At 45.0% G+C, this 22,833-nt stretch overlaps 2 protein-coding genes across 6 annotated transcripts; one reads left to right on the top strand and one right to left on the bottom strand.

Moving 5' to 3' along the window:
• The first annotated feature begins 582 nt into the window (after window positions 1–582).
• LOC143517222 (uncharacterized) lies at window positions 583–11,203 on the top strand. Of its 2 annotated transcripts, XR_013131901.1 has the most exons (18): window positions 583–1,090; window positions 1,868–1,974; window positions 2,311–2,415; window positions 2,537–2,572; window positions 2,668–2,694; window positions 3,792–3,863; window positions 4,086–4,148; window positions 5,324–5,350; window positions 5,458–5,502; window positions 5,655–5,690; window positions 5,867–5,947; window positions 7,107–7,203; window positions 7,336–7,463; window positions 7,740–7,859; window positions 8,135–8,258; window positions 8,610–8,712; window positions 9,168–9,299; window positions 10,915–11,203. XR_013131901.1 is itself a non-coding variant. In XM_077009471.1 (17 exons), the coding sequence occupies exons 1-17, from the start codon at window positions 997–999 to the stop codon at window positions 9,235–9,237; spliced, it is 1,335 nt and encodes a 444-aa protein (XP_076865586.1). In that variant the 5' UTR covers window positions 681–996; the 3' UTR covers window positions 9,238–11,203. The 2 variants fall into 2 exon arrangements, 1 of the variants encoding a protein (XP_076865586.1); XM_077009471.1 differs by having other exon boundaries at window positions 681–1,090; window positions 9,168–11,203.
• Window positions 11,191–21,758, bottom strand: wipf3 (WAS/WASL interacting protein family member 3). 4 transcript variants are annotated; one of them, XM_077009469.1, is made up of 8 exons: window positions 21,467–21,758; window positions 19,160–19,241; window positions 17,089–17,200; window positions 14,455–14,690; window positions 13,641–14,354; window positions 13,307–13,447; window positions 13,051–13,152; window positions 11,191–12,353 (listed from the first exon to the last, which is right to left on the bottom strand). In XM_077009469.1, the coding sequence occupies exons 4-8, from the start codon at window positions 14,654–14,656 to the stop codon at window positions 12,313–12,315; spliced, it is 1,200 nt and encodes a 399-aa protein (XP_076865584.1). In that variant the 5' UTR covers window positions 14,657–14,690; window positions 17,089–17,200; window positions 19,160–19,241; window positions 21,467–21,758; the 3' UTR covers window positions 11,191–12,312. The 4 variants fall into 4 exon arrangements, with proteins under 4 accessions (XP_076865584.1, XP_076865581.1, XP_076865582.1 ...); XM_077009466.1 differs by having other exon boundaries at window positions 14,455–14,634; window positions 21,467–21,757; XM_077009467.1 differs by having other exon boundaries at window positions 14,464–14,634; window positions 21,467–21,757.
• Window positions 21,759–22,833: the final 1,075 nt, after the last annotated feature.

Genomic DNA, 22,833 nt, shown 5'->3' with positions numbered 1-22,833 from the left:
CTTATTAAGAGGTGGATAATTCACTAAAATGCTTTAATGCACATTTTAATGCACATGTTAATTTGATTCTGATGTCCTTATAATACACAATCTGATTTTTTAAGTGTACTAACCTGTAAAAGTGTATCACAGATGGTCCACTGCTCCAGTTTGACTGCGCTGCTAGTATTTGCTGCTAACTTCCGAGAATTATTGACAGGCTCCACGATCCGCCATTGCTGTAAAAAAAACTGGTCCATTGGAGTGAACGGAGATGTCGCGACTCTCTCTCTCTATAGGCTATGGCTCTGACAGTATCCATCTCGCTGGTCAAACTACACACAAACCTGCAGTGAATCCAAACACAAATGCCCCCTAATTCCAAAAACATAAGATATATGTTCTCTTCTGAGTGTTGATTGTAGAGCTCAGTAGCAGCATTGATTTGAGCTGCGAATTATTGGAAGAGCATTGAACACACAGTGTTTTCAACTGCTCACTGGGTTAGACGCACGCTCGCGGGCTGGCTGCTAGGAGACGCACAGGCTGGTACGGCAGATATTTAATAAAGACGCAACAATATCACTTTTGAAGAAAATGTACATATAGGCCTATTACTTGTTACGTTGAATTATTTATCATGGCGTACATAGCGACATCTGGTGGCCGCCCCTAACGTGGAGACATAGGAGGCAGTGGTAGTAATAGTCTAATATTGGCACAGGGAGTGGGGGGTAAGTCCTGTGTCAGCGCCGCGGCTGTAACTGCACTCGCGTCTAGATATTCAGAGTGAAGCATTCTTTTTGAAGCATTCTTAGATCATTCAAACGGCAGCACGCACAGAGGGAAACAAAATCTATACCGAAAAGGTCTTACGAGCGTAGACGACACTTAACAGGTGTGAGCACGAAGAGAGGGAAGAAGCGGGCGAGTGTTGGGATGGGAGAGAGGGGGCGAGGGTAATCCAATACGGTCCAAACGTCGTGCGTGCGCTGTGTGTCTAGCGCGTACAGAAACATGGCTTTGGCCAAGATCGGAATACAGCTACAGTTCCTGCTCTGCTCCGTGTCAAGCTTTTCACACAGCAATTTGGATAACATTCTTCAAACAAGTAAGACGTTATAGATAAGGATGTGTTTGAGCGCATGTGGTGACGCGGCTTTGCTGTTATGCTGTACGCGCGGGTGCATGAGTGCACATGCATTTGAGGAAGGCGCTTATATCGCGCACTAGTGTCACTGCGCTGTAGATGTATTTTTCAGTTTCGGTGTATTCCAGCAGACTACAGAGATTAATATTTATTTTGTAGTCCTGTGCTGCCAGACTCTAACAAAGGAGGTAAGTTTATATGAACATCTTAAAGCAGATACACGAATCCCATAACATACTATAGTAACGCACGAATCTGAAGTGTTCTGTAGTGTCAAACGTGGACAACCACCGAATAAAAAAAATTCAAAATACTCCCTTAGATACAGCTAAAAATACAAATGCTCATCTCTCACTCACTCACTCACTCACTCACTCACTCACACACACACACACACACTAACACACTATATATATATATATATATATATATATATATATATATATATATATATATATATATATATTAGTGTGTGTGTGTGTGTCTTAAAATTTGCTGATGCTTTCAATAGGACAGCATAGGTTTATCAGACATATCTATTCCAGAGCAGTTTACATATTGATCTGCTTGTTTCACACAGTGAGTGCACAAACGTGGTGAAAATGGAAAATGTTACTTTAACTGTTGAGCTACAGTTGCACATATTTTATCATCAAGCAATAAGTGAGCTATGACTCTCCTAGGACTGTGTCTGCCTGTCCTGTCCTCTAATCATTGCTCTGTAATTGATTACTATAGCCTTGGTCACTCCGGATGCTCTGAAGACATTTGAACCATGTTGCCTACTTACTCCGCCTCCTCCTCCCTTGTTCCCGCCCCCTCCCAGCGTATGGAGACGAAGTCATGTGAGTGATGAGTCATGTGATGTGCCTGTATAATACTTGATGAGAATATGGTAAACCTTCCTCTTTGACCTCTGCTGTTGTGCGACATGCCAGCCAGTCAGACTTGTGTTTGGTTGTGTGGACTGTTGAGCTCATGCAGCATCTGTCCGGCACCCAAGGTTCTCTGGGAATGTCCGACACAGGATGGCTGTCGAGAGTCTTGAACTCATCCACAATGTTTTTGCTGTCAGGTGACTTGGAATAGACTGGTTGGTTATTGCTAATTTAAGGGTCAATGAGGTGGTTTATTTGTGGTGAATATGTTGTAACTTATTGGTTAATAATGTTTGTTTTAAGGTATTCCCAGTATCATTGGAGCGAAGAAGAGGAGAAGATGAAGAGCCAATGAAGCAGCACTGTCCACAAGGAGCTGCAGGGCCGCCAGGCCCTGTCGGCCCACAGGTGGGGACGAACACCAGAGACACGACTGAGACATGACTGAGACACGACAGAGACACGACAGAGACATGAAGGCAGGGTGACTGTAGCATGCACATCTATAACAGTTCCCTCTCTGTTTCAGGGCATTCCAGGAATACAAGGACCCAAGGGAGAGAAGGTGAGTGGGTTTGATGGAGAGGCCTGTCATACATCCTGCAGCAGGCCAGCAAAACCAATACATTAAAGTTTCCTTCCTTTCTCTCTTCTCTGTAGGGTGATATAGGTCGTCCAGGGTCAAAGGTAAGACTTGATTCACCAAAGCTGTAGTGGCACTTTAAATACAACCTTGACAAAAGCTGTTATGACAAATGGAATGTTCCCATTTTTTTGTTCATCTCACCAGTGTGTTTTAACACACATTATAGATTATATGAAAACACCGCAGCGCTGTGCTGTTTGTCCTGCTGCTTCCTGTGCGCTGTAACTCTGCAGAGATCCAGAGCAGGACGTCAATTGTTAGTTACTGTAGTGCATTAGATGCTGGCAGAGGTCTTGGGGCATGAAGCCTGTCAGCAGGGGTTAGTTTGGCACTCAACAGAGACATTTATCTCCCCACTGCAGTGCAGACCAGAGTCAGCAAAGATCCATTTAATTACACTGTCAAAAGAGCGAAGGAGAGGGAGTGAGAAAAGGGAGAGATGGAGAGAGAGAAATGGGGAGAGGAGAGAAAGAAAAGAGAGAAAGAGGGAGAGAGAAGCAAGACGGAAGCTGCAGGTTTCTGGCCTCCAGCTGGAGTTTGGCAGGGCGGTGAACAGACGGAGGGAGAAATGAGAGAGATTTGAGGAGATGGGGGATTTGGATAGAACTTACTGACACTGTATGAACAGTATGAACACCAGTAAAAAAAAAAAACAAAGTGTGTTGTCTTGTGTTGAGTGGGAGTGTGAGGGTGTGGAGGGAAGTGTGAGGGTGTGGAGGAAATGGGGTGTGAGGGTTGTGGGAGTGTGAGGAGTGTGAGGGTTGTAGGTGTGTGAGAGGTGTCGGTGTGAAAGTGTAGGGATGTGGGAATGTAGGGGTTTGGGTGTGTGGGGGTGTGTGAGGGTGTGTGGAGGTGTGGGCATACATCCTTCATTAACACTGACTCCAGGATGCTTGTACATAATAACATACCATTAATATATCGTCCTGTGTATTTTATTCTGGATAAATGCAAAATGGTAAAAGACAGATGACGGATTATCATCTTACCACAAAGCCGCTGAGATCATGGTGACCATATATGAATCATAGTGCCATATATGAATATTAGTGCCATATATGAAAGCTGCACAAAGACTCCAGCAGCTCTGTTCAGGACAGCTGCACACACACAGCCTGATGCGTCTGTGCTACTGCAGGGTCGTTCTGGTCAGCCAGGACCTCCTGGTCGTGTGGGTCCGACTGGATGGCCAGGGCCCGAGGGAACCAAAGTAGGTCCATCCTGCTTTTCATCATATGTTATTGTCATTACACTTTTGAGTACTTGCCTGATACACTAGACAGCCATTATTTTCCATTAGCCTTAGAGTTCTCAGTAATCAGCTTACCGAAGACAATGAACCACAATCAGCATCTCACACTGTAGCATTCAATAAAACATATCAGGTCAGCACTTCCTGTTTCTATACCTGCTCTTCCTGTGTGACATGCAGGGAGAGAAGGGAGACCCAGGGCTGATGGGAATGCCCGGCATGAGAGGTCCAGCAGGTCCTAAGGTGTGTCACCCATCCTAACACACCTCCACCTGCAGAGAGAGATTCACCCCTCTTAACACACCTCCACCTGCAGCGAGAGATTCACCCATCCTAACACACCTCCACCTGCAGAGAGAGATTCACCCCTCTTAACACACCACCACCTGCAGAGAGATTCACCCCTCCTAACACACTTCCACCTGCAGCGAGAGATTCACCCCTCCTAACACACCTCCAACTGCAGAGAGAGATTCACCCCTCCTAACACACCTCCACCTGCAGCGAGATATTCACCCATCCTAACACACCTCCACCTGCAGAGAGATTCACCCCTCCTAACACACCTCCAACTGCAGAGAGAGATTCACCCCTCCTAACACACCTCCAACTGCAGAGAGAGATTCACCCCTCATAACACACCACCACCTGCAGAGAGAGATTCACTCCTACTAATACACCACCTGCAGAGAGATTCACTCCTCCTAACACATCTCCACCTGCAGAGAGAGATTCACTCCTACTAATACACCACCTGCAGAGAGATTCACTCCTCCTAACACACCTTCACCTGCAGAGAGAGATTCACTCCTACTAATACACCACCTGCAGAGAGATTCACTCCTCCTAACATATCTCCACCTGCAGAGAGAGATTCACTCCTACTAATACACCACCTGCAGAGAGATTCACTCCTCCTAACACACCTTCACCTGCAGAGAGAGAGTCAGCCCCTCCCTCAACCTGCATAGCAGGGTTATGGAACATCCACCCCTAGAAGATGATTCTGCATCCTCTGTCAGTCTGAGCCTGTGCCAAGATGAGCTTCAATGACCGAGTTGTCCAGAACTGCAGAACTGCCCTGACTGTACAGGATGTTGTTGGAGGAGGCAGGGGGAGGGACTTTGCTTCCAGACACAAGTGGATTGGTCCTTTTGCTGCCAGTTATTCTGGCATAAAGATGTGTCTGAATGCTCCTCAAGCCAGTTCTAACATTCCCTTCTTATTAACAAACAAATAAATTTCCATACCTTATCCATAATGTGTGACGTGTAGATGATGCGCTGGTGCTGTCTTGGGATATTTTTACCAAGTACAAGGACATGAATTATGTTCTTTAATGAGTCTGAGTGATTCTTTGCCCATCTGTTAATACATCTGATTAGAAGCACTTTTGTGATGTTTTTCATTGTACTCAGGGCCTGCCAGGATACAAGGGAGAAAAGGTTTGTTATTTAAAGTCAAATTTATTTAAACTCTTATTTTTAGTGCAGGACAGTGATGATTCTGTTTCAGCTGTGCCAGAGTGACTTCTCACTACTCTGTTCTGTAGGGCTCACGAGGGTATCACGGAAGTCCAGGTGTGAAGGGAGACAAGGTGAGGGACACCATGTGTGTGTCAGTGCCCCAGTGTGTCAGTACCCCCAGTGTGTCAGTACCCCAATGTTTGAGTTTTGTCCTTAATGCATTGTTCCAGAGACTTGGCCAGACTCAGATGTGTTTAATATGTTCAGTTGAGTTTCTCTGTAGGGGGTGACTGGCCCGGCTGGTGAGGCGGGACAGAAGGTAAAACCTTATTTTTCTTTCGTGTGCACCAGTGCATATTTGATATCAGTCCCTTTGTAACTTTATTTCTGTGCTTTTTGTGTGTGTGCACGTGTGTGTATGTGTGTGTGCGTGCATGCGTGTGTGTACGTGTGTATGCGTGTGTATGCGTGTGCATGCGTGTGTGTGTGTCCCAGGGTGAAATGGGACTGAAAGGGGAGCCTGGTGTTTCAGGACAACGTGGTCCTTCAGGACGGCCAGGCAAAAGAGGCAAACAGGTGGGGACAAACCACCTCCACCACCCATAACCACCTCCACCACTCAACCACCTCCACCACCCATAACCACCTCCACCGCCCATAACCACCTCCACCGCCCATAACCACCTCCACCGCCCATAACCACCTCCACCGCTCAAAACCACCTCCACCGCCCATAACCACCTCCACCGTCCATAACCACCTCCACCGCTCATAACCACCTCCACCGCTCATAACCACCTCCACCACCCATAACCACCTCCACCGCTCATAACCACCTCCACCGCTCATAACCACCTCCACCACCCATATCCACCTCCACCGCTCATAACCACCTCCACCACCCATAACCACCTCCACCGCTCATAACCACCTCCACCACCCATATCCACCTCCACCGCCCATAACCACCTCCACCACCCATAACTACCTACACCACCCATAACCACCTCCATCACCCATAACCACCTCCACCACTCAACCACCTCCATCACCCATAACCACCTCCACACATGTACCTACACTACCAATAACACATACTGTGAGTAATAATACCTACTGTGCAGGGACAAATCCCTGTAGATTCTAACGTCATGAAATGTGTCACGTTTTTAAGACATGAGACTGCTCACATTCCACAATGAAAGGATTCATGGTTCCTGTGAGGAGTTTTAAACAGGGTATAATTTCTTGGGCTGTGTGTAAATCATGGAGAACTCCAAACTTGTATAAATGCATAAGGCAGTTTCATTGTGGACCGTTGTCATGGTTACACTGGAGCAGTAACGGAGTGAAAGAAAACACCAGCACACCTTTTCATACACACACATGCACGCACACACACGCACGTACACATACTCACACACATACACACACACACACACGCACGTGCACACACAAATGCGCACATGCACTCATATACACACACACACATGCAGACATGCCCGCACACACACACGCAAACACACATAAGAACACACACACACACAACCGCACATGCGCACATACACACTCTCACACACACTCTCTACTCACACACACATACACACACACAACCGCATACACACACACACACACACACACACACTCTACTCACACATACATACACGCACACACACACACACTTACACAAAATCTACTCTCACACACTCTATCTGCACACTCTATATGTTTGCAGGGCCCTAAAGGAGAGGCTGGTGTGGTGGGTTTAATAGGTTCTCCTGGCCCTACTGGGCCCAGTGGACATCCTGGACCTCCCGGACCTCCTGGCTCAGGTGGGGAGACTTGTACTCCCAAAATACTCACAGTGTAGTTTCAGTGAGTGCTTGTGTGTGTGTTGCAGGCCTGTATGTTGTGTGTGTGTGTGTGTGTGTGTGTGTGTGTGTGTGTGTGTGTGTGTGTTGCAGGCCTGTATGTGGTGGGTGAGAAAGGTGAGAGGGGTGTTCCTGGTGTTCCTGGACTCTGCGACTGTGGTCTGAACAGCGTTGGAAGTGCAGGCCTCCAGCGCCGTGGCAAATACGACAAAGTCTCAGAGGTGAGCACAAACACCCCTGCTCAAACACCAACACTCACAGACCCCACACAAACACCCCTGCTCAAACACCCCCGCACAAACACCCACACTCAAAGACCCCACACAAACACCCCTGCTCAAACACCCCTACACCCCTACTCAACGACCCTGCACAAATACCCACACACAAACACCCCCACACAAAAAACAAAACAACCCTGTTTAGTCACAAAAACAATGAAGAGTCCATGTGCGAGTGTGTTAAGTGCAGTGTTGTGTGTATTCCTCTGGGTGTAGATATTCGTGGTGAATAGTGAGGAAGAGCTGGAACATCTGCACTCGAAGAACGCTCTGGCTTTCCGCAAGGATCAGAGATCGCTCTACTTTAAAGACCCAGACGGATGGCGCCCCGTACACGTACTGCCCCTCCCTCCTTCACCTGCTGTGCTGCATGAGTTTCCACTCCTGCCATCATGGGTTTCAGAGGGGTGTCTGATGGGCCCTGAGTAAGGGATCCCAGTCATCCCATTACATCATTCCACCCCTGTCCAGTCCGTCTCAGTCCAGTGGGCGTGTCCTCGCTGTCTGCACACACTTGTGGTCTTACTCTGCCCTTATGTTGGCCCAATGCAGGCTGGATTTACACCTGCTGAGTAGTGACATTTTGTCATTTATCTGCTTGGTCCTTAAAGCTGCTCAGCTTCCAGTCGACAGAGAGGGCCCAGGGAGGGTGGGGGTGTGGGGACGGTGTGGTGCAGCCTCACAACGGAGAGGAATGTGATGATGGAAACAAGGTGGTCACAGATGACTGTGTGGGTAAGTCATACACACACACACACACACACACACACTTACGTACACACACACATGCTCTTATAGTAGCTCATCCGTGCTGTCAGGTTTTTGGACTAATGACTGTGGTTATACAGTGTGCCTATAAGTCATGTGGTTATTCACACACACACACACACACACACACACACACACACACACACACACACACACACACACACACACACACACACACACACACACACACATCTTTATACATGCTCATGTTGTGTATAGGACAATATTAAATGCTTTTTATTAATATGTAGATTATAATGTTATTGGTCCCATCACCTTCTGGTTGGCTGTGCTTTTCTCTGTCTTTGTGTGCTCCAGGATGTCAGAAAGCTTTCTGTGGAGACGGATATCGACATGACGGAGTTGAAGAGTGTGATGGGAAGGACTTTGGTTATCAGACCTGCAAGACTTACCTACCAGGGTACGGCCAAAACACACACACATACACACACATACTCACACATACTCGCACACACACACACACACACGCACAAATACACACACACACACGCACAAATACACACACACATACGCACACACACTCACACACATACACAAATACACACACTCACACATACACACACATACACACACAAACACACATACACACACACTCACATACACACATATGCACAAATACACACACACACACACAAATATACACACACACACACATACTCCCATGCACACACACACACACACACACACACATACACACATGAAATGGTAAAGAATAGAAGCTTGTATACTCTTGAATGTATACTCTTCACAAATGTGCTCCAGCACTGCACACACACACCTCATCTTGCTCTGTTTTTGAGCATTTTGTGAGTGTAATGTATTTGTACTGTATGTGGTGTGTCTGTGTTTGTTCAGGACCTACGGGCAGCTCAGATGTAGCGAGTCCTGCTCTATTGACACTACTACCTGCAAGTTCTTCACCTGAGCACCCCAAACCCCTCCAGCCAACACAAATACACACACACACACCCCCAGACACACACATACAGTTGTGATCAAATTTATTCAACCCCCACTGAAATAAAGTGTTTTGGCCAGTTTGACATTGATTTTGATCATTTCAGTCATCTTATTTACAATTATATCAAAGAGGCACTTATAAATTAGACAAACATAACATAATATTTATGATGGAATAACCACAAATGTCTTTACTGTGCTCACATCATTATCAGTTTTATTCAACCCCCTAGTGACATTATTTTTTAGTACTTAGTACAACATCCTTTTCCAGTTATGACAGCTTTCAAGCGTGAAGCATAGCTTGACACAAGTGTCTTGCAGCGACCTATGGGTATCTTAGCCCATTCTTCATGGGCAAAAGCCTCCAGTTCAGTCACATTCTTAGGCTTGCGCACTGCAACTGCCTTCTTTAGGTCCCACCAGAGGTTCTCAATTGGATTTAAGTCTGGTGATTGCGATGGCCACTCTAGAATGTTCCAGCCTTTCATGTTCAACCATGCTCTAGTGGACTTGGATGTGTGCTTCGGATCATTGTCCTGTTGGAAGGTCCAACGTCTCCCAAGCCGCAGGTTTGTGACTGACTCCATCACATTTTCCTCCAAGATCTCCTGGTACTGAAGGGAATTCATGGTACCCTGCACACGTTGAAGCTTTCCTGTACCATTAGAAGCAAAACAGCCCCAAAGCATAATTGACCCCCCGCCATGCTTCACAGTAGGCAAGGTGTTCTTTTGTTCATAAGCCTGGTTCTTCCTTCTCCAAACATAGCACTGGTCCATTGTCCCAAACAGTTCTAATTTAGTTTCATCTGACCACAGTACACTGTTCCAAAACCTTTGTGGCTTGTCCACATGACTTTTGGCATACTGCAGTCGACTTTTCTTGTTCTTTGGAGTCAGCAAGGGGGTGCGTCTGGGCGTTCTGGCATGGAGGTCTTCGTTATGCAGTGCGCGCCTTATTGTCTGAGCTGAAACTTCAGTGCCCACATCTGACAGGTCTTTTTTCAGTTCCTTAGCAGTCACGCTGGGATTTTTCTCCACATTACGCTTCAGGTAGCGCACAGCAGTCGCGGTCAGGATCTTCTTTCTGCCACGACCAGGTAACGTTTCCACTGTGCCCTTTAACTTGAACTTGCGAATGATACTTCCGATAGTGTCTCTTGGAATATTTAACAACTTCGCAATCTTTTTATATCCATTGCCATTCTTGTGAAGAGCAATAACCTCTTCTCTTGTCTTCTGGGACCATTCTCTTGCCTTCACCATGCTTGGAAACACACCAGTAGATGTCTAGAAGGAGCTGAGTATCACAGTCCTTTTAAATCTGCCTAATTGGTGCTTATCATGCTTGATTGCTGCTCGTTGACATCCACAGATGTTTTCAATACCTGATGGAAAACACTGGAATGAACCTCTGTTCTTAGGAGTGGTAGTCGTAAAGGGGTTGAATAATTGTGTCAATGAAGAAATCACAAAAAGGCCATTTAATACTTTATGACAAAAAAAATTGATGCTATCTTAGTTGCATTTAGTTCTTTAACAAGTCCTTGTAAGATTTCATTATGAACACAATTACAAATGTGCACTGAATTCCATAAAACCCTTCGCAGCATTGGGGGTTGAATAAATTTGATCACAACTGTATACCACACACGCCACACATATACCCCACACATACTACACACACACACACACACCCACACACATACCCCCAGACACCCCCCCACACACACACACATGCACACACACATAAGTGCTTTAGCATGCACGCTCTGCTAATCAACAAAGATGACAAGAATACTGAATGTGTTGTTGCTGTGCTGCATGGCAGTGAAAAGTCCATTAGTATTTACAACAGCAAATGACAAGAAGAAGAGAATAAAGTGCAAGAAGAATAGAATAAAATGGGACTCTGGTATGTTTCTTGAATTTAGGCCATTATTTATTTAGCCACGACCTATTTTACACATGTGCACTCCAGTAGGTGGCACTGTTTCCCAGAGTGTCATGTATGAATGCCTTAAGACAAAATTCAGACCAACCTGTCTAAATTTGGCAAAGACAGAAAACCTGTGACCAACACACAGAATATGTCAACTGAACATGACAGAAGATTGAATGTCCAGTGTCTTATGATAAGCCATGACAAAATGCGCACACCCAAATACTAACAACCAAATACTCACAACCAAATACTCACAGGGTTTTAATGGATTTCCTACAGAGCTAAAATAAAGCAATTTTCCTGGTTGTGGCACACAGATGGTATTTCAGGGTGATTCTTCCAGCGTGACTCCTTTCTTGTGTCCTGTATGTCCTGCTGTCAAGAAGTGAGTACCACGTACAGGACAGCGTACTACAGTTACAACAAGGAAAAAGTTGCCTTGTCAAATTTTCTCTACGAGGACTGATTTCTGTTTGTCCATGTCCCCTATGAATACATACAGCTCCATGGGAAGCTGTGGAGATAATTACAGATGCATCCAGATGCTGCAAGGAAAGAAAGTGGCACAGTGTTGTGTGCTAGTGGACCTCAACACAGTGTGGTGTGCTAGTGGACCTCAACAGTGTGGCGTGCTAGTGGACCTCAACACAGTGTGGTGTGCTAGTGGACCTCAACACAGTGTGGTGTACTAGTGAACCTCTGTTGCTCAACACAAACCAACATCACCCGTCAACTCAGTAATGGACGCTGACGTAAGGACTCCAAGAATATTTTAGCTGTTGCAGCTATATGAATATGAATACATATATGAATATGTATACAAGCCATATGAATACACATGTGAATATGTATAAAAGCTATATGAATTTACCGTCATCTGGTTCCCAAAACAACCCTGCTGGTTGGAGAAGTGGTTAAGAATCTGCATTGTTGTGTTTCTATAACCTTCCAAGATCTGAAGTAAAAATTCAGATTATCTAGAGTTGAGAGCTCAGCGTAACGTGAGTTTGGGCTTCTCCTGGTCCACCAGCACATGAGTTGACTTCCATGTAAAGCTGTGATGAAGGGCATCACATGCACGTTTTTTTGTTCTTCACCTCAGATGGCTCCTCATTCCAGGAGGATGTGATGTCACTAAGGGAGCAAACACAACACTCATTCTAAATTGTGTGAAATAGCTTTTTACCACAACAAATGACCTCACAAGGTCCTGGAGACTGGTTATTAATACACACACTCTACAATAGTGCTAGATGTGTGTGTGAGAGCTGGTCTGTATGTGCAAGAACAGTGTAAATACAAACTCCAGGGAGTTCAATCAGTTATGCAGCCATGTTTACTTAGGACAGATTGTCTGTGATTATACGGGGTAGACAGCCAAAGAGACTGTTTGTGATTATACAGGGTAGACAGCCAGAGAAACTGTCTGTGATTATACGGGGTAGACAGCCAAAGAGACTGTTTGTGATTATACAGGGTAGACAGCCAGAGAAACTGTCTGTGATTATACGGGGTAGACAGCCAGTGAGACTGTCTATGGTTATATGTGATTATACAGGGTAGACAGCAAGATAAACTGTCTGTGATTATACAGGGTAGACAACGAAAGAGACTGTCTGTGATTATACAGGGTAGACAGCCAGAGAGACTGTCTGTGATTATACGGGGTAGACAGCCAGAGAGACTGTCTGTGATTATACGGGGTAAACAGCCAGAGAGAGTGTCTGTGATTATATGGGGTAGACAGCCAGAGAGACTGTCTGTGATTATACAGGGTAGGCAGCCAGAGAGACTGTCTGTGATTATCCAGCTGTACCATTAGGGCACACACCTCTGTTCTCTTTGCTTGGGTATATTCTTGGGAAGGGTCTGAATTCATCAGGTGGGGGAAAGTCCTCAACTGGGTGGAACTGAAATTTAGATTCAAAGTCATCTGGAAAAACAGAATGATTAATTACTAAATGCTTCATGATTTTGTTTCTGTGTGTCTGGCCTTGGCCTTAAATTGTGATTTGATTTTATGTATTTTTAATGTATTTTAAAATGATATATGGAATATTCATTTGTTACCAGTGGGGTGTTTTTACCGAGGCCGTGCAGGTATCCGTTCCTCATTGAGCGTGTAGCAGGAGGCAGTGGTGGTGGTGGTGGAGGTGGAGGTAATGTTCTGCTGGATAACTCAGTGGTAGGAGAACGGGCAGGGGGTGCGGGGGGAGGAGCCAGTCGGCCTGCCAATTAAACATGTTTTAAGACACCTAAAGACACATGGCAGCCTTTATTTGCTTTTATGCAAAAATTAATGTCCAGTGACAGACAAGTGCAGTTGAGGTGCAATGTGTGTGTGTGTGTAAGTGGGTGCGTGTGTGTGTGTGTGTGAGTATGTAGATGCGTGTGTGTATGTAGATGCGTGTGTGTGTGCACCTGTGGTCCGGGGTGCTCCTGGAGCTCTGCGGCTGGGTGCTGTACAGGGGTAGGAGGGGTAGGAGGGGGGTAAGAGGGGCACTGCAGGCCGGTAGGCAGGCGAGGGCACAGGAGGCACTTTAGGAGGTGGTGGGGGTAGAGAGGAGGGTAGGCTGGGTGTAAAAGAGGCAGGAAGAGGTGGAGGGGATGGAGGAGGGAGGTCAAATAAACTACCCCTAAAGTTACAGAGCTTAGTATCAAACAACACTGGTGAGGGGGGTGGGGGGTAGTGGAACCCTGCAAACCTGTCAGGAAGTGCAGAAGGAGGGAGGGATGGAGGCAGAGGTGGAGGAGCTGTGGTGGGCATGGGAGTGGGTGGAGGTTGGACCGGTAGCCAGGTAGGTTTGGGGATCTGGGGGGGAGGAGGTGGGGGAGGGCACGTGGGAAGAGGAGGCGGCCTATTGCCAGGGCGATCTTGATAACATTGTGAAGGAGGGGGGGGAGGTGAGTTGGCAGGGGCAGAAGATGGAGGTCTGAGGCTTGGAGACGCCCCCTGGCTTGGGGAGGAGGGTGCTGTGTATGAGGACAGGGGGCGTGGCCTAGACAGTGAGGAGGCCCTTTCCAAGGCTTTGTGGGAGGGAGAGAGATCTGGGGTGCTGCCGTGGAAACCCTCCCCCTGAGATGGCGGGTTCCATAAAGGCTGCTTCAGGCTGGCCATAGAGCCAGACCGAGAAACTGAGAACAAGACAGTAAAGAAACATACAAACCTTAAAATGTGCTCACTGCTAGACAGTTAGGAACGACCAGTTTACAGTATGTGAAACAGCAATTGAACCTGAGGAACCTAAGCTGTTCTCTCTGTGTCCAACTGGCCTGAGAACAGGAAACCCCCCCGTGAAGAGCGCGCTCAGACTGGGCCCCTGGGTGGGACCCTGGGTGGGCCCCTGTGTGGACAGTGTGCTGGACCCCTCAGTTGTTGCCTCCAGACCAAATCCATCCACAGCTCCCTTAGGCTCTAGAAGTGGACAGGAGCACATGAGAGCACACACACCATGCCCAGTGGGTGAGGACCTAAGGAAAGACACCACCATCATGAAAAGTCAAAGTGTTTGTGTTGTTTGTCTGCCGTGCCTTTCGTCCTGCAACTGCTGAGGGGACAGACACACACACATCTGTGAGTGTGTGAATCACTGGAGGACCTTAACATTAAATATAGCTCAGCCTCAGATAAGCAGAGTGTTGTCAGTAGAGTGGAGGCTCCTCCCCTCTGTCACTTTCTGAGCCGCTGATGTGATCACATTATATCTGTCCCCAACCTTCAGGAATGTGATCCATCAAAATAAACTTTAGTTGTACAGGTTAACACTGGTCCAGAACTCTAGTTGGGCAGGGTAACACTCAGGGCCACTATTTCAGCCCGGGAGTTTCATGCCCAAATCCGGCCCAAAATTATTTTCCCCTCTCAATCGGCCCAAACTAGAGATTGACATGAGCTGGCCCATCGGGAATGCTCCCGAATCTCCCGATTAGCCACTCCGGCTCTGGTAACACTGGTCCAGAACTCTAGTTGGGCAGGTTAACACTGGTTAACTGGTTGTTCAGCTCACTAAAAGCAGCTTGATTTAGCAACATGGTGTGATAATGATCACATCTCCATTTACTCTGCTCTTTATGCTATCTAGACTCAAGCATTTAACCTGTGGTCCGGATGTTACACCAAAGTTAAAGTGTCTATTGCCATGCCTGTAATGAACCCAAAAACAGCAAACTGGAAACAGTTCAACTCACAATACAAAATAAAAGTTCCTCATTGAAAAAATACCTGTAACCAGTATGGAAGATAATCTGTCTCAATATTAAAATGAAAGTGTAATACGCATTTACATGTTTCACTCATACAAGCAACTTTGAGCTAAAAATTCAAATGCAATAGTTCACAACACAACCCTAGTCGCTAACCCTAACACCCTAACACCTTAACTAGGGTTGCAACGGTATGAGATTTTCACGGTATGATAACCGTCTCAGAAAATACTGCGGTATAATGGTTATCACGGTATCACAGTTTGTTACATATATTATTAAAAGATACACTGACCTTTAAAGAAAGTACAACAAGGTTTTTTTGTTCAAAGAACTATTTATTGTAGAAACCTGGAACTATTGTTTCCTTTAAAAAAAAAAAACTGTACACGTGTTTATATAAATACTGCAAAATTTGGGAAACCTAAATAATGGATTTCAGTACAATTATTTAAGTTGAAATGATTTAATAAATCTGATATTAATATTATATTAATCTGATAAACTGAGCCTGGGTCAGTGTCTGATCAACAAATGTTGTAAACGTCCGTTTTACTGCTAAGTTGGAATTAAACGAGTTACTGCAGAAAGAGAGGATTTATTTTTGACATGATCCTCACAATAGAGATTTCTATTTTAAAGCTGGTTTTAACATATGAAAAACAGGCACGTCAGAATTTGAAAATGAACGCATGTAAATTAATGGCGTCTTTCACATCCAGATTTGAAAATTTCACGTTTCAGATTTGAAAAGTGCTGGAATTTAGGCTAAAATGCTTGAAAATGCTTGAAATTGTAACTACTTCGTTTCACAACAAATAGCTGTTTGACTGAACAGTTCTCTTGTATTATGTTAACAAATACGAGCCTCTTGTAATTCCAGGACGAAACATGAGAAAACATGAAGACGTTAAGATTGGGTGTTTTGAAAATAAACAACCATTAAATAATGTGATTAAAAGCGAATTATTTCAAATCATTTTGAGTATATGTATAAATATTTAACTTAATTAAGTTTAACGTGCTGGGAAATATTGAAATGGACCTTTAAAGTTACGTACAAGTGCTTTCACCTTATAAATGTGTATGAACCCAGCAAACACGACTTAAAGTTACAAAATTCGAGAGGTGCACGACCTCGTGAATCGAGAGTGCGGAGCCACTGCGATTAAGTCATTTTCACCGCAGATTTTAGTTTAGCCTTTTTTTTTGTTAAAAAATGTGTTATGTCTTATGCACTTTCTGCCATTCTCACCGCTGTGTGCTGAGTAGCTGAACCGGAGCGGAGTTGCGTATGCGCGGGTCAGTTTCTCCGCTAGTTTGCCTTTTACCAGTAATAAGCAAACACACACGGTATGATAACCGTGCATTTGAATACCGTGGTATACTGTGAAACCGGTTACCGCTGCAACCCTAACCCTAACACCCTAACCTAACCCTAACAACCCAACCCTAGCCCATGAAGAGACTAACCCTAACCTAACCCCAACACTATAACCCTAACACCCTAACCCATGAAGGGACAAACTCCAACACACTAAACCCTAACCCCCTAACACCCTAACCCCTAACTCTAGACAGAGTGAGTCCATCTGCCCAGCACCTCATCACTCCTGAGCTGAATGGGGCTGTGGTTGGCAAGGAGCTGCATGTGGTGTAGACTCACTCTCCAGGCAGGGGGCGCTGCGGTCATTGACCCTTCTGACCTTCTTCAGCAGTGTTCCCTTCTGAATGTCAGCCAACAGCGCCCCACGGCCTCCTCCTGCAGACGACTGGACCTGAGGAAAGAGGGAGAAAGAAGCAAGATAGGGGGAGAGAGAGAGAGAGAGAGGTGGGGGGTGATAGGAGTGAGAGGTTTTAGATTCTGACACTAGGGTTAGGGTTATGACACACTAGGGTTCAGGTTATGACACACTAGGGTAAGGGTTATAAATTTGATACTCTTATCGGGCGATATAAAAATTATCGCCGTTAATCTATTCTTAAAGTTAGATTGGGAACTGGGTCAAAATGGGTAAGCAAACTATGATGACTTTCAACTTGATAGTTTAGTTCGGCTGTATTCCTAACCAAATTGCACAGTAGGGGCGAGAACGAGTTTTCAAACCTGTCAATTACAAATCGTACGTGTTTTTACATGGATGCAGCCACGAAGTCGCCAGGTTTGCTTCATGGAAAATTCATTTTTATGAACGTAAAGTTTTACCGGAGCGGAGCTCGGAGCGGTCGTTTTCTGCATGGTCCTAGCGCTAGATTCGTCGCTATTTAAATATTTCTTTTTAACCGTTAAAACTGCAGAGGACCAAAACCGGCTTTTGAAAAAGTCCTCCCCAAATTACGTCCGTGAGGTTAAATGTACTAAATGTCGGCTTACATTTCAAATATCATGTTTAGCTGAATAAACATGTTATCAACCCCTTTTAATGTACAGTATGTAGGCTTACAAATTCATGTTTAACTGAATAAACCGTTGAACACGAGTAACCTACATTTTATTGAGCATGTTTTTTTTTCTTCAAGTATCAAAGTAGAACAGCTTCCTCAAGCAGTCATTGATGCATTTTTGAAACAGGAGATGAGCCCCTGGTCTAATGCACCCTCTGTATTAAGAAACCCTATCTCAAAAACAGACTTTTAGTCATTACTTGGGTAGCACGCATATGAGCCATTTTAATATAGATTAATCTAGATTAATTTCAAGATTTCAGTGAGATTAATCTAGATTTAAAAAATGTATCTATGCCCACCCCTAGTTATGACACACTAGGGTTAGGATTATGACACACTGGGGTTAGGGTTATAACACACCAAAATAAAGATACTGTATGTGCTACTGCTTTCAGCACATCCAAACAGACAAGGAAACCCTCGTTTACATGGAAAACCTGGCTGACATGAGTTTTCACCTCAAGATTTTTCACTAGGTGGAAAAAGTCATAACTAGACATGCTAACAGAGGGGGTTGCTGGTGTGCTGTGGAGGGTGTAGTGTTCAGCTCAACCATATGTGGCTCTGCACAGAAAGAACACTTCAAAACACCTGAAGGAAACATAAATCAACAATGAGGGCTACAGGGAGCCAGCTCTGAAAATGTGACACTGCTGTGTGATGTCTGATCCTGTGTGCGTGTGTTTGTGTGTGTGTGTGTGTTATTTTATCTCTAATTAATAATGCAAATGTGTCCAGCTGGTTTGCAGGGTGAACGCAGAGAATGCAAGTGTGTACTCAGGCCTACATTCTACATTTACGTGTGTGTATCTGTATGTCTGTTTGTGTGTCTGTGTATCCGTGTCTGTGTGTTTGTGTGTCTGTGTATCTGTATGTCTGTGTGTTTGTGTGTCTGTGTATCTGTATGTCTGTGTGTTTGTGTGTCTGTGTGTTTGTGTGTCTGTGTATCTGTATATCTGTGTTTGTATGTCTGTGTGTTTGTGTGTTATTTGTGCATGCGTGTTGTTGAGAGTGTGTATCTGTGCAGCTTTGTTTGTGTGTCTTTTTTGTGCAAGTGTGTGTATACCTGTGTGTGTGTGTGTGTGTGTGTGTGTGTGTCTGTGTGTGTCTGTGCGTGCATGTGTTTTTGTGTGTGTGTATGTGACTGTGTGCGCGCGTGTGTGTGGTTGTGTTTACGTGCACATTTATGTGTGTTTCTTTGTATGTTTGTCTGTGTATGAGCATGTGTTTTGTGAGTCTGTGCATGTGTTTAAGTTGTTTGGCTGTGTATCTGTGTGTGTGTGTGTTACCTGTAGAGGAGTGGGTGGAGGTGGTGGTGGAGCAGTGGGAGGAGCGGGTGGTGGAGGGACAGGCATAGCTGCCCTCATAAATCTGTAAAACATTTATATACTAAATCATTCACACACCACATGATCCTGGGAGACCTCTTATGCAGGTCTGTGAATTCACTTTGATAATGCTGTTCTAATCTCTGTCTAACCTCTAATCTCTGACTTAAAATCCATGCCTTAAAAACAGTGATGATGACAATACTGAATTTCTGGAAGTGTATCGGTAACGTCTTTACAATTCGACCGACAGTTACAGTGTCAGGGTCATGTTGGAGCACTGGAGGCCTCAGCCTTCACCGAAGAAACCAGTAGGCCTATGGTAAACCGTCTGTGTTGGTATGCAGTCTGTGTTGGAGTAAGTCTGTGTTGGTGTTTGCAGCAAGCAGACATTGACCATTCAAGACCATGTCAGAAAACAGGATATCACAGGGTAGCACTGTAGACATTTAACCACAGTACTGGTGCTCACTGTGTAGACATTTAACCACATTACTGGTGCTCCATTGTGTTTCCCAGAGCAGCTTTTTCATACTCTCACTCCTGCTTTACTGTGTGTGTCTCTGTCTTACGGGTTTGTCTCTGTGTCTCTGTCTTCTGGGTTTGTCTCTGTCTTACGGGTTTGTCTCCCTGTGTGTCTTTGTCTTACATGTTTGTCTCCCCATGTGTCTCTGTCTTACGGGTTTATCTCCCCGTGTATGTCTGTCTTACGGGTGTCTCCTTGTGTGCTATATGTCCTCTTTTTCCTGCCACGGACCCTTCCCATTTCCATTAAATTACAAATGGTGCTTGCCAGGAAGTTTGTCCATCACGAGCTGTGGTAAACAGGAATTCTGCTTCCTCTCCAGGGTAAAACGATCTACTTATCCAACAATGGCCGACAAAAGGCCCACAGAGATCCCGACAGACGCTGGCCTTTCTCAACATGCCTCTCCTCATCTCACCAGCCAAACCGTAACCTTAGCCCTCAGTTGGAAAAAAAATCTGATCTCAGACCAGTTTTGAAGGGTAGCTTCTTACAGCAGCCAGAGAGATCAGGAATGAACAATGGGGTGTGTTGTTTGGGAAGTGTAGCTGCCTAACCTCTGGCTAGCCCAATATTCCCACAGAGGAAGAAACAGCATATGATTAATAAATACACAGCAGAGCTATGCAGAAACATCCTATAGTCACATGTGCCTCAAAGGACAGAATATTACAGGTTAACGTCAAATAACGTAAAATGGGGTTGTGAAACCCCAGCGTTTTCACCCGCACTCATCAGGAGGTAAATAAGCACCATTACAGTGAAATCCAGTGTTGTTCCTTGCTGGAACGCTACACGTACAGGCCGCTTCATGAGTTCATTGTTTGGGCTTCCCCAGGGCCCCATTAAGAAGGTGCACACAGCGCATCTGACGCGCTTCTGCCGAACAGTGTGGGTGCTTGACGTGGTATTAAACATAAGTAACATAAAGAGAAACTCCTGTGAGTGTACTGGAATCGTTCCGAAACCAGTCAGCATCCAGCACGGGATCCAGCCCCTAACTGTCAGAGAAAAGGGGGTAAAGACCGCATCGCACCATTCCCGTCAAATGCGTTCATGGATAAGAAAAAACAATCAAATTAATCCACCGTTTGCTGTACGGACGCCTCCTTAAACACGAGACAAAAGTGAAATATGCAAATTCAAATCAATATTTGGTTTGCTTGTAGCCTTGAGCAGGAATCAGAGCTATACAAACTTTAAAAGTAAGACGCCTGTCTAAACTAAAGTGTCATTAAACTAAATGAGAACGTGGAATTCTACAACGGGAAGAACCTTTGGCTTGAGGAGCCCAAGGTCTGACAAGTAGCTAAAAGTGAAGACGTAAAGAACAGGCCACAGCGAAACGTTTAGGAAACTCAAACGTCCACACGCAGTAAAACGACTCGCTGGAAGGGGAGCAAAAGCGCAATGATTCCTATAATTGAGCGAATAGGCTACTGCTATTCTGCTTTAAAACGCTAAAATGAAAAAGGTTGTATTAATGAGATTGGAAACGACCAGCAGCATAACAGTTATCAAAATTCGGTGTGCAGTATACTGAATATCTGTTTTTTTCAGGCTTTTAAACTTATTTACCACTCTGTCAATGAAAATGCCCCTCGCCCGTCAGACCGTAGACCACCTGACACATGCTACCGCGAACTTGATGGAATTGTTTAACACTAAATTTAGTTTAGTTTAGCTTACTGGCTCTTCGATTTCGGTAAATTAAAGCAGACTTTACCTTAGTGGAGCCTTACCTTAGTATGTTCTCAGAGCGCTTTTCTCTTTGCCTTGGTCGCGGGAGAAGTGCGTTGGGTCGACACACGAAGCTGTGATCAGCGGCGCTGACCCACAAGATACTGTTACCGAAGCTGAGCTCGGGTTATAATTAGACAAACGCTGAATACGCGGCCGGTTTTTCAGAGCTACAGTTCGACCTATTCTCTTTGTTATATATCAGGAGGCTCCGTAAAATTCTAGTCTGCTTTACTCAACCCGTTGTCCTCATCGTCCCTCTGTTGCGTCTTGTCTGAATGAACAAGGCAAACATGATTTCACGTAAACGACACGGTCAGCAGGACGGTCGAGTTCTGGACGTTACACATGGAACACCGTATATGACTTTTTAATATCATATTTTAAGAGATGTTATAATTTAATGGTACCGTCTTTGGAATCTGTATTTTGTCATTTGTTTACTACATACATGAGAAAACATTCCTTCCATTACCAGCACAACTACGTTGTTCTGTAGAGGTAACGGAGAGAGAGAGGGGGATAGAGAGATAGAAAGAGAAAGAGAGAGGGTGAGTGTCAGTGAATGTTAGTAAACACAATAAGCTCCAACAATTCTCAAAGTCGTTTGATGCACTGGAGCCCTATACACTGTAGTCTTATACACGGTAGCACTGTAGCCCTATACACTGTAGTCTTATACACTGTAGCCTTATAGTGTAGCACAGTAGTCCTATACACTGTATGCACTGTAGCCCTGTAGTCTTATACACTGTAGCACTATTGTCTTATACAGTGTAGCACTGCAGTTCTATACACTGTAGTCTTATTCACTGTAGCATGGTAGTCTTATACACTGTAGTCCTATACACTGTAGTCTTATGCACTGTAGTCCTATACATTGTAGTCTTCTCGAGCTGCTTATCATTCTCACAGCTTGGTTCAACCTACTTAACATTTTTAACAACGTATCTGTACAGCATTACTGTACATGTCATTTGTACAAAGTACATAAAAAACTGAAATATACTGAAACCATGGAAATAATGGAGCAGATAAAGAGATCTGGTGTACTCCGAATATAGGGCCCCAGAACACTATATTAGGCCTCCTAAGGGAGAGAGAGAGAGAGAGAGAGAGAGAGAGAGAGAGAGAGAGTTAGTACAAGAGAGACAGAGAGAGGTAGAGGGAGAGACAGAGAGGTGAGAGTTAGTACAAGAGAGACAGAGAGAGAAAGAGAGAGAGAGAGAGAAAAGAAGAGAATGTTGTGACACAGGGTCAGTTAAGCTTAAAACCACAGCCAAAAGCTCCCTGATGACCATTAAGACATACTAGAGTATCAGTTCATATTTCATCACCACTCAAACACAGAAGGATTTCAGCCATAGCT

The sequence above is a fragment of the Brachyhypopomus gauderio genome, chromosome 6 (genome assembly GCF_052324685.1).
Source record: "Brachyhypopomus gauderio isolate BG-103 chromosome 6, BGAUD_0.2, whole genome shotgun sequence".
NCBI lineage: Eukaryota > Metazoa > Chordata > Actinopteri > Gymnotiformes > Hypopomidae > Brachyhypopomus > Brachyhypopomus gauderio.
The sequence above is the reverse complement of the archived record's forward strand: the minus strand, read 5'-3'. Positions and strand labels throughout refer to the sequence as shown.

Bases quoted from the DNA above. Each gene is read 5' to 3' on its own strand.
- LOC143517222 (XM_077009471.1), top strand. From the start codon at position 997: ATGGCTTTGGCCAAGATCGGAATACAGCTACAGTTCCTGCTCTGCTCC. The intron at 1,975-2,310 runs GTGAGTGATGAG...GTTTGTTTTAAG, and splicing joins GCGTATGGAGACGAAGTCAT to GTATTCCCAGTATCATTGGA. The intron at 7,860-8,134 runs GTACTGCCCCTC...TGGTCCTTAAAG, and splicing joins ACGGATGGCGCCCCGTACAC to CTGCTCAGCTTCCAGTCGAC.
- wipf3 (XM_077009466.1), bottom strand. From the start codon at position 19,237: ATGAGGGCAGCTATGCCTGTCCCTCCACCACCCGCTCCTCCCACTGCT. The intron at 14,355-14,454 runs GTTCAATTGCTG...TCTTGTTCTCAG, and splicing joins GAACAGCTTAGGTTCCTCAG to TTTCTCGGTCTGGCTCTATG. The intron at 13,448-13,640 runs GTGCACACACAC...TTTAATTGGCAG, and splicing joins AGGAGCACCCCGGACCACAG to GCCGACTGGCTCCTCCCCCC.